Source organism: Ailuropoda melanoleuca, chromosome 1 (genome assembly GCF_002007445.2).
Source record: "Ailuropoda melanoleuca isolate Jingjing chromosome 1, ASM200744v2, whole genome shotgun sequence".
In the NCBI taxonomy this organism is placed as follows: Eukaryota; Metazoa; Chordata; class Mammalia; order Carnivora; family Ursidae; genus Ailuropoda; species Ailuropoda melanoleuca.
The window spans coordinates 39,372,270-39,384,445 of NC_048218.1; the positions used below are offsets into that span (position 1 = coordinate 39,372,270).

Genomic DNA, 12,176 nt, shown 5'->3' on the forward strand with positions numbered 1-12,176 from the left:
AGGAACTGTCCTATCTAGAAAAATACAAATTGTCTCTCTTGTATCCTACCTTGTGTTTTGATAGTGGGGAGGTTCATTGTGATTATGCTTCTGGGAATAAGTTTCAGAGTGACCTTTTTAGAGAGAGGAAGTCTGGATACATGATTTTCTTATGGTTGTAATAATTTGGAAAAAGAAAAAAAAAACAACGAAGAACTCAGCTCTGGGCTTTGTGGTCTAATAATAAAAGCTCAGAGTAAGAATGTGGGAATTAGGAATTGTTGATTTGGGGGAATTTAACCTTTAGAAAAAAATTTGAGTTCTTCCTGGTTCTATATCCCCTTCTGCTGAAGAAAACCCCTTGCTGAGATTTGTTTTTTTTTTTTAATTAGGAAAATGAAAGGAAATATGCTTTCTTTGTACCACCTGATTCTATATGTCACCAAGTCTATATGACACCCATTTTTCTTTTTCCAAGTTTTCCTTGGGACAATTACTATGGCAATATAGTATTTCTAATAATTTATGAACATTACACATTAGTTCTTAGAGTAGGAAGAAAGGGTAAACTTGGACATTCTTTAAGTTTCTAAGTGTAAACATTACAGCCATAGCTCTAATTAATGATTTCTCTTGTTGCTGCTGATGTTGAGAAAATGCTCATTTAGGGATTTTATTTCTACTGTCTTTAGTTCCCAGCAAATGCTAGGGCTTGGAACTTGCTGTTTTTGCAAGTGGACTGAGATGGCAAACCACCATCACTTAACAGGCAATTTGGTCTTCATTACAAATTAATGAAGTGATAATTGTTCTTTGCAACCTTTTATGTGCAAAGCATGCTGGTGCTGTTTGCATTATCTTCTTGCAATTTCTACCTCTGCATTCAAGGACTTGTGATAGCTTGCCAAATTAACATTGAGAGGAAAAATGTTAAACTACAGTGAGATCTCTATAATTAAAATCATATTTTATATCAAATGATGAAAATCTCTATATGGTCATCACCTCTCTTTGATGTCTAGAAAATACTATTCATAGCAGAATATATTTACAACCAGTTCATCAGTTGAAGTACAAATTCGTATCTATTCTGTTAAAAAAAAAAAAAGACAAAACACCCCCCAAAAAACCTTGACCTAAAAAGTTTTAAGTCACTTAATTTGTTTTAAATAGTGATATCCATGATCTAATTTTCTGTAAAATGTCTATGTAAAGCATTTATTCTCTGGAGTTTTTTCTAGTTCTATCATAGTTCTTTACAATGCCATTATAAAACCAATGTAAATAGATTCCAAGTAATAATGAGTTTTTAACGTCAGAGTTTTTTGAAGTTCCAACTCTGTTCACTCTTTATATTCTTCTGATATTAAACATGTAAATGAATTTTACTTTGACTGTGACTTTACTATTAAAGGCAACTCGGTGTAAAATCATCAGAACTGAGAATCTTATGTACACCTTTTTTCTTAAGAGATCCCTGTATAATACATTCATAGACTGCATGTTTGAAAATGGTGTATTAGTGGATATTAAAAGTACAGGGTGGGCATTTTCTTTTTTTATATTAATATATATTTTGTATATCATGTCTAGGGTTTTCTTTTTTTTTTTTTAAAGATTTTTATTTGTTTATTTGACAGAGATAGAGACAGCCAGCGAGAGAGGGAACACAAGCAGGGGGAGTGGGAGAGGGAAGCAGGCTCATAGCAGAGGAGCCTGACGTGGGGCTTCGATCCCAGAACGCCGGGATCACGCCCTGAGCCGAAGGCAGACGCTTAACCGCTGTGCCACCCAGGCGCCCCTAGGGTTTTCTAAAACAGTCTAAATTTATTCCTTTGTTGGACTTTTGGTATGACAGTGAAGTCAAGCCAATTTCACTTCCAGAAAATGGGTGCCTCTCTTATATTCTAGACCTTGAATGATTAAGATTATTAACATAACTAGTGCTTTTTACTATTTGCTTTTGTTTTGTTTTTAGGTTGGTAGAGAGCAAGGGAGAATAAAAGTTTTTAAACTGTGTTTATCATATTGGTGGTGTCTACAAATTGGATTTGATAGTTCAAACATCTTAATGTGAATCTAATGTTGTTAAAGGCCAATAAACGCTATATTTCTTCCTTGTTACCATCAATTCAGTAAATTAATATTTTATCTAATGTTGTGACTGGAAGTTATGGATTGGAATTCCTATGTGTTTTAATATATATAAATAGAAAAATGTTCATATATTTTAAATGCCACTGATTTAGTTAAGTATTGAAAACTTGCCATTTCTGATGAAAATAATTAACTCTCTTAATGGAGAAAAGAATTTAGGATGTATTTCTAATTGGTTTCACAAGGATTTTATTTATACATTTATTTACAAAATTAAAATATATTCTGTTATAAGAAGTTTATATTTGTACTCCCTTGAATGATTGCTACATATATTATGAGAAAAATGATAATTTTTATACATCTCTCAAAAGATGAAATTGTGTGCTGCATGTTATGGAGGTTATGAAGAGGTCCAAAATGTAGCAAATGCAAATGAAACAAAATTAAACTAATCTTAACATGCATCATGGATTAAATTTATAAATGCATAAGGCAATTAATAAAGGTTATATAGTACATATGGGAGGGGAGAAAAAAAAAGAGAGAGGTTAACTATAAGAGACTCTTAAAGATAGAGAATAAACTGAGGGTTGATGAGGGGGAGGTAGGGTTGGGGATGGGTTAGACGGGTGATGGGGAATAAGGAGGGTACTTGTGATGAGCTCTGGGTGTTGTACATAAATGATGAATCACTAAATTCTACTCCTGAAACCAATAATGGAACTTTAGTTAACTTTACGTTAACTAACTAGAATTTAAATAAAAATTGGAAAAAAACCCCACAAAAGTATATAGTACAGAACGCTTCTTAAGAATGGCAGGAGTATGGAAGATTTCAAGGAGAAAAGAGCACGGTCAAGTTGGGGTATACCATAAACAAAAGAAAATCTGACATGGCTTTTGACAACAGTAAAAAAGTTCACACTGACAAGGACATAGTATTTGAAACATGTAATTCACTAATCTCCATTCAGACTTTTAGAAAAACATAAATATATTCTGGAATTGGTTTTTGGAAGAATGCCAATACCAAACTAAAGAGTTTGAAGTTATTTGTATAGACAATGGGCAGCCTAGAAGGCTTTGAATTCAAGTATGACATGACAACAGATAGGTTTTCCTGACAACATAAGGCAAAATTTGGCATGGCAAAAGAAGTGTAGACACAGGTATAATAGTTAGAAACAGAAAGTATAATAGTTGCAGAATTATAAGTACCACCACAAAGAACATGATGCCAGCTTAAAAGCTTCCCAAAACCCATTCTAAGGATCACAGAAAGCAGTGCTTCACTGTCCTAAAAAGTCTTGAAACTTTTTAAGTGTTTTTGCATTGAAAAAAATGTTGGGATAATCTTAACTGCTGTGATAACAAAAACCCAAATAGCCACTTATTTATTGCTTGTGTAAAATTCAATGTGAGTAAAAGATATTAAGAATTGAAATGTTCACTACATTTGCATCTTCTGTTTTCTGTGTGTAACTATTTGGTTTTTATTCTGTTGGCAAGGGGAGGGATGTTTGTATTTTTACTTCAAATTTTCTTTCATGGTTTATCGACATATATTCCTTGAAGTGACTGAATATGTTAAAAAAATGTCATGCATGGAGATATGTGGTAAGGATATCATTTAGATTCTCCTTATTTTGCCAGATTTTGATTTTACTAAATTCTGGACCAAATTGGGAAAAGATGAATAAAAATTTATTTTAGGCAGCAGAATTTTTCATTCTCTTTTTAAATAACAAACAAAACACAATCAAAACCATATGTACAACAAAACCATTTCATAGTGTTATTTGAGATAACTGATTTGAGGTTTTGATGCTGGAATATTTGTCTAGGTAGAATCAATTGCTAAGCAACTTTTTTCCTGAATATCCCACAAACCACAATACAATTCAAATGTATTCATCAAAATTATAAATTATTCAGCATCAATGAACTCGGAGAACCTTGCAAATAATGAACCTTCTTATAGGAATGCTATGGAGTTGCTCCATGTCATGGTCTTTAATGAGTAACACTGAAGTTTCTCTTTAATAATTGTGTATATCCTGTGATTTCATTAACACCGTCATCTTGCATTCATTATTATTCATTATTCTTCATTCATTAATTCTGCCTCTCATTTTCTTCTTCTTTGATTCTTCAGTGGGAAGAGATCAGTGGTGTTGATGAACATTACACACCTATCAGGACTTACCAGGTGTGCAATGTCATGGATCATAGTCAAAATAATTGGCTGAGGACAAACTGGGTCCCCAGGAACTCAGCTCAGAAGATCTACGTGGAGCTCAAGTTCACTCTACGGGACTGCAATAGCATTCCATTGGTTTTGGGAACTTGCAAGGAGACTTTCAATTTGTACTACATGGAGTCTGATGACGATCATGGGGTCAAATTTCGAGAACATCAGTTTACGAAGATTGACACCATTGCGGCTGATGAAAGTTTCACCCAAATGGATCTTGGGGACCGTATTCTGAAACTCAACACTGAGGTTAGAGAAGTAGGTCCTGTCAACAAAAAGGGATTTTATTTGGCATTTCAAGATGTCGGCGCTTGTGTTGCCTTGGTGTCTGTGAGAGTGTACTTCAAAAAGTGCCCATTTATGGTAAAGAATCTGGCTATGTTTCCAGACACAGTACCCATGGATTCCCAATCCCTGGTGGAGGTTAGAGGATCTTGTGTTAACAATTCTAAGGAGGAAGATCCTCCCAGGATGTACTGCAGTACAGAAGGCGAATGGCTTGTACCCATTGGCAAGTGCTCGTGCAATGCTGGCTATGAAGAAGGAGGTTTTATGTGCCAAGGTAAGTCTTCTCTATTTTCCTTAGAGTGGTATTGCTCACCTGAGTTTATTATCATTGAGTAACTGAAAGAAATGAACCCAGACTGAAGTCACTTGGCAGCAAAACATGCCTCAAACTGAACAGAGTCTATTTATAGACCAACTTTATCTCACTTCATGTGCTGATCCACAGTTTGTTGTAGAAATATTAACAGTTTTTGACTGTGTGGTGCTGGCCTGTACCCCATGAGAGGTGTTACATATGCTATTTTTAAGTTTTGTCTGCTCTTTAATGACTCTGGTATTGTAACTCTAGATCAACTGAAAGAAAAAAAAAATGGCCTCTTTTATGTAGAGGGAAGAAGCATCATTGGCACTCAGGTAATCTAATTCTAGCAGAATTAGATACTGTGTTGACTATGTGTTTTTCTATCTCAGGGTGGTACGTACTTCACTGTTATAAAATACAGTCTTCGGTGATGTCTGTGCATCAAATACGTGTTTACTTACAATGCATTAGTGCTTTAATAAAAATGATGTTATTTTAAAATGCAGGGTTGATACCTTAGTGTTTGAAATATAGAGAGGTAATTTTAATTTAATTAATTAATTTAATTTTATATATATATATATATATAAATTTTTTTTTTTTGTTTCATGGTTTGGCCCTTTAGGCTGCCCAGGAGAATATCTGTACCACACCTTAGGTTGGAATGCATATTTGATCCTTAATATAGTAGCAAAGAATCTGAACATTGTCACCAAGTTGATTTTTATTAAAATGCTCTTTGCACATGAAGTAAAATTAATTAAAAATAATTTGTTTTTCATATAAAATTTGATATATCAGATGAAAACTTCCACCTAATCCCCAAATTTGTTAATTTTGCATTAGACAAGGTTTGTGTTTAAGAACACACTGAAATTATTATTAAAATTTAAAATGTATAAATACGTAGGAGAATTTAGCTACTTAGTCCTGGTAATCTAGTTTGTTTTAATATCTTTGTTTGCTGTTACATTCTGAAAAAGAAATTGAATTTGGTATTCTCTTTAAGCCATTCAGTACATCTCAAACCATGCAGAAGAAATGAATATACTTTATACATAAATTAACCTTTCTAACAGTGTAAATGGAAAATAGCATTTTGCTTTGATGATAGACACAATCTATAGGAAAAAGCTTAATGAGAGCAAAAGCTACACTCTAGCCTCATACTTCTCCATGTTATTTAGATCCTTGGCAAGCACCATCAGAAATATCATTACTAAGTATGGTTTTGAAAGTTCTAAAATTGAAACAACATAGTAGATACCACTCCTTATATACATGAGGGGAGAGAAATCTCAATAGTCTGTATAATCCACTTTGAATCATATTTTGTCTCTATGGTATTCTTTGTGACATATGATATTTGTGATAATTATTATTTTTTTAAATATATATTTTTTTAATCAGAGAGAGAGACAGAGCACACAAACAGGGGGAGTGGCAGGCAGAGGGAGAAGCAGGCTCCCCACTGAGCAAAGAGCCTGACGTGGGACTCGATCCCAGGACCATAGGATCATGATCTTAGTCGAAGGTAACTGCTTAACCAGCTGAACCACGCAGGCATCCCTGTGAAAATTATTATTTTTTTTTTTAAAGATTTTATTTATTTATTCGACAGAGATAGAGACAGCCAGCGAGAGAGGGAACACGCAGGGGGAGTGGGAAGAGGAAGAAGCAGGCTTATAGCAGAAGAGCCTGATGTGGGGCTCGATCCCATAACGTCAGGATCACGCCCTGAGCCGAAGGCAGACGCTTAACTGGTGTGCCACCCAGGCGCCCCTTAAATAAAATAATAATGGCCTAACTCAGGAGGAATTTCAAAATTGTCCAGTCTCTCTAATTTGGTCTCTATGGAACCAGTCTCTGATATCCACACCAGGAGAGAAATAGATATGTTTCCTTCTTAATAATATATATGAATTTATGCAGAACTATCTCATAAAATATGACATTGGGCAAGAAACTTAATCATTAGATGTTTGGATTTTAAATAATTTTCGTATGTTTTAAAATCTTATTGAAAGTTACAAGAAATAGAAAAATAAGTATCAGTAAGGCAAATAGAATCACATAAAAGTATTAGTAGAAATAAAGCATACAAACTTATGTTACATGCTGTCTTGAGGACAAACTCATAGAAGAATAAAAGAGTCACATGGAGTTGTAATTCAGCAAGTTCACAATGAATCATAATTGCTTTATTTTTAACCTCATTCTAATTTACTGAACTACTTTTTGAGGTAACTATTATGTTATTGAATTATATTCCAAGTTTACTCCTAGAGATAAGGATATTTATTTATTTATTTATTTAGTGAGAGAGAGCATGCACAAGTTGGGGGGAGGGGCAGATGGAGAGGGAGAGAGAGAGAATAATAAGTAGCTTCCATGTTCATCATGGAGCTTGTCATGGGGCTTGATCCCACAACCCCAGCACTGTGACCAAAGCCAAAATCAAAAGTAGGACATTCAACTGACTCAGCCACTTAGGTGCCCCTACAGATTAGGATTTATGTGAAAGTTTTATAACCTTGAATCTTGTTTATTATGTTAAAGGATGTCAACGGCACCTTTTTGATATAGTAAATGCTTTATCATCACAGACTTTCTCAGCATTTAAAAATATTAGTTTCAGAATGAGATACATATATATAAATAGCAAATTATTTTAAGACAAAGATCTTAAAGATAAAACAATAAAAATAGTTGTAGTAGACTTGGAGATGGTCCACAAAATGAGATGTGATTGTAATTTAAAGGGGGGATGATTTTTTTAGTGATGCAATTTAAAGGTGAAACATTTTCTTATATCTTGACATTTGCCGATATTTCCAGGTGACTTTTGGTTTCCTTTCTTTTCACAATCACAAAGTCTTTGTGTATTCAGATTATTAGACAATGTGTTGAGGTATTCTACTTTCTTCTGATTTATATATTTAACAAATACTTGTTTAAATATATTAGTTTGGCATTACTGTACTATGTCTTAAAAATCCAATACTCAACCAATTAATTCTGTATTTGGTTCCTGGATGTAATTTTGCTGTTGCTGTCGGTGATGATGCTGGTGTTTCTTGTGGTGGCTATGGTTTCCTTTTTTTGTGTTTAATTTTTCAGTTGGATTTTTAGTAAGCTTGTAGGCTGGTCTGAAGAGCGTGCTATGACTCTCACAAGTCAACATTTTAGCAGCAGTGCTTCTGTTCAGGCTCAGAGAGGAACGGTAATCCTCAGAAAAGAAGCAGATGAAAAGATAGCTAAACAAACTTCATGTATCTCATGAGATCAGTTTTGTTTTTTTAAATTTTTTCCAAATAATATTGTGTAATCTTTTTTACAAAAGATGGGACAACACCTTCACATACCCACTACAGGGAACACACATATAGTTAGATTTTAAACATCTCAGGACAATTTTATAACACAATGATCAGCAACCATAGGTTTTCAGTTTCCTAACACAAAAGAAAACAAGACTCATTGACCTTATTTAAAAGAATATTTAAGGAGTGCCTATTTCACTCTAAGCATTGTATCAGAACTCAAAGACCTTTTCTTTTAATGTCATTACTTACTAGATACCAGTGTGTTTATTTGCTAAGTCATGTCTACAAACTATCTTATTTATTCCCACAAATAACCTATAGGTACCTATTATTATTATCTACATTTAAAAAAATGAGAACAAAGCTTTCACAGGTTAAATATCTTGCCTTAGTTTCTTTAATGAGTAAGTGTTGGATTGGAGATCTGAAACCAGCCAGTCTGATTCCAAAGGCTCCCATCTTAACCTCAATCCACACTGCTTCCCTGTGATTTAGTCCAGTGGTGACAGATATCAAGAAACCCCATGAGGACACAAATTCTACTGGAGTTAAGAGTACTGTACATTGCAAGAAGAGTAGGACCACAGTGAGTTGGCATAAAGTAACCAAGAATCTGTTAATATAAGGTTTAATATAATTCAGTTTATTTCCCACATCTTTGTTTCTAGAATTTTTAGAAAGAAGAGTTACCTGCCAAAATATAATATTTTGGGAAGACTAAGCCTAGCCTGAGCTATATCTAATAAAATATGGATATATATAGATTACTAAACATCTTAGATATATAAAAAGAAAGTCTATCAAATTTAATTCAGTAAGTGTTTTTGACCATCTGCACTAGACACAGGGGAAACATGGATGGATTATATCTACCTTACAGGTAGATATGTGAAAGACAAATACATAATGAAAAACAAATACAAAAATGAATAATTTTAATGCAAGACAGACCAATCAATCTTGCACCAGGGGTACAAAGGACTTTGGCAATGTAGGGGAAGAAGAGATTAATTTTGAGTATTTCCAAATTCATAATGGAATTTGTTCATTAATGATGAGAAGCCTTTGCATTGACAGATTTGGATCATCCCTGTTTGGAGTAAGGAAAAGAGGCTAACTATCTTACATAGCTTACTCATTCCAGAAGATAAAGTTTATAATTTATTTATTGAACCATTATCTTAAAATCTCAAAATGGGTAGGAGTCCCATTAGAGTTTTGGGTTCTGACCTTATTCCACAAGGAGGCTTTATAAAGGAGCTAAATTTCATAACCAGGTCATTTGTTCTGACTTTAGTAATGAAATATTCCAAACTATTTATTCCACTCTAGATGGATTGGGATAGTTAAAGGTTGGTTAAGTAGGGGCACCTGGGTGGCACCGCGGTTAAGTGTCTGCCTTCGGCTCAGGGTGTGATCCCAGCGTTGTGGGATCGAGCCCCACATCAGGCTCCTCTGCTATGAGCCTGCTTCTTCCTCTCCCACTCCCCCTGCTTATGTTCCCCCTCTCTCTGGCTGTCTCTGTCTCTGTCAAGAAAATAAATAAAATCTTTAAAAAAAAAAGTTGGTTAAGTAAATGCTGAAAATATGACAATATCCGTTTGATAGTAAAAATATATTGATAAAGACATTTTATTATAAAAAAATCACCAATCAATTTCAGAACTACAATTAAAAGCAAAGGTATCTTTGTAAACAGGACCAGAATTCTAACCACAGCATTACATTTTTCTTTTATATAATGCAAACTTTCATAACAATACACTTTTCCTGAAATGAAGTCATGGAAAATATCTTTTGAGCATTTATTCAATTATTCAACAATTATTGAGTCTGTAATATGTACCAAATCCTGTGTTGCACACTAAAAAAAGACAAAGATGAACATTATCCCTGTTAAATTAGTTTGGTTCATAGTTCAAAAATCTGTGGGTGTGTTGGGGGGGGTAAATAGTTAGGACTTCGTTTTTAAAGAAACATTGATCTTTAACTGAATTATTAAACAGAGCTCAGTTAATGACAGCTTAAACTAAAAATAAGCTTTAGTGTTAATGAGGAAGGAGGCATTGGTGTGGGAGGATATAAGTGATAGGAAATTAAAATTTTCTACAATAAGATGCTGTATGTTCCTGGTCTTCTTTACTCTGCTAATAAAGAATGAACACGGGAAAGCTAAGAATAGAAAGTAGTGCACCTTTCTCCTTTAAGGATTGGTTAGAGGGAGAAAATAAGAAAAGAGTGAAAGAAGTATTGGTAACTGAAGAATAATTCAGGAATTTCATGCCATGCAAACTGCAAATGCAGTAAAAGGGAGAATGCTTACTATAATAAGTTTGGTAAAATAGAAATGCACATAAAAAATAACTACACATGCTAAAACTGATAAAGAGTAATGTAACGATTAATAAGAAAAGTAAGAAATCATGAATGAGACTTCGTTTTTCTGGTAGTTTCTGTAATATATAATTTTAAAATATGGCTTTAGTTTAAATAGGTTTTCTTTCATTTTAATGATAGAGGAGGAAATCGTGGTATCTCTTTTAATTTACTGTATGTGCCTTAAGCATTTAGGCCATGTTTCTGGTCCTTGGGTGAGCTGGCTGGATGTGGTCAAAAAATGCAGGTTGAGTTGTTTTTAGAGGATTTGATAAACCTCTTTTAAAACGGTAACATTAAATATTAAAATTATAAACCTTAATCATCTACTCTTTTCAATCATTAACATTCAAAATATACTTGATTTATTTTGCCAGGGAAATCATTTGTATTTCTTTCATCCCAGCACAATTCTTTAAACTTTTTAAGATTGGAGATGTGAAGAAATTTTGCATTAATGCCAAGAGAACCTTGTGAAATTTATTATTATATTTTCAATTCTGGCTAATGAATTATGCTATTTGCTTTGATTTAGTTAGGAGAGAAAAAATGAGAATGTTAATGGATTTTTATATAGTCAATTAATTACATTTGAGGCAGATACCAGGAGGTTACTATAAATATTCCTGCTCCTACAAACTTTGTTTAGACTTAATGTACCAAGTACCTTATTAATGTCACTGAAGAATCTCATGCTCTGTGTTTTATCTCTTTGCATTCATTGTGGAATGCAAACTTTATTCCTTGTTTTTGTACATTAGCAGCTTAGTAGAAAAGTGTGTTTGATGTGATGTATGAAGACAGCTAGACTTTTTGATGATTATTGATAATTATGTTTGTTTCACCTAGGACTTAGTATGTGAGTCCTTATTCTCCATTCATTCCTCTGTCAATTCAGAAACTCTCAAAGAAGCTGTCAAGTTTTCAATAACAAAAGGATTTGGAGATTCTGATTACTCTGACAGAGGAGGTAGAGAAAATCGAAAATCTCATTCGAAGTTTCTCACCTACTACTGGGTGTGTTTGCACCTTCTGGAACTGCAAGGAGTTCAAATGTTTTAATGAATTCAGAAGCATTTCTTTCCGGGGCACTTGGGGCCTCAGTAGGTTAAGCATCTGACTCCTGATCTCGGCTCAGGTCTTGATCTTCAGGTCCTGAGTTGGAGCCCAGCATTGGGCTCCATGCTGGGTGCTGGGCGGTGAGCTTAGTTATAAACAAACAAACAAACAAAGAAGCATTTCTGTCTAGTTTTCAGACTGGAAGTTACCTGAAGGAAGGGGCCACATTTTGTCCTTTTTTAGGAACATCATGCCTAGAACTAGCAGAGTATAATTAAGTTTTCAGTTAGATACTTACTGAATGAATACTTACTAAATGAACTATTCCAACTACGCATTCTTAGAATGTAACTTTTAGAGAGAGCATGCTTTATGCTATTCATCTCTGGATCTACTAGGTCTTTCAGACATGTAACAATGTTCATCTAATTTGAAATGAGCACATTTGACTGTTAGGTCACATACAGTTCCAACAAGTTAAGACTAGATCGAC

At 34.0% G+C, this 12,176-nt stretch overlaps 1 protein-coding gene across 2 annotated transcripts in view; it reads left to right on the top strand.

Annotated features, from left to right (window-relative positions):
• EPHA3 (EPH receptor A3) overlaps positions 1 to 12,176 on the top strand; it is a 353,983-nt gene that overhangs the window by 94,979 nt on the left and 246,828 nt on the right. For both annotated transcript variants that reach the window (XM_002928416.4, XM_034657068.1), the window contains exon 3: positions 4,235 to 4,895. In XM_002928416.4, the coding sequence (XP_002928462.1) occupies positions 4,235 to 4,895 (661 nt within the window). The remainder of the gene's footprint in view (positions 1 to 4,234; positions 4,896 to 12,176) is intronic.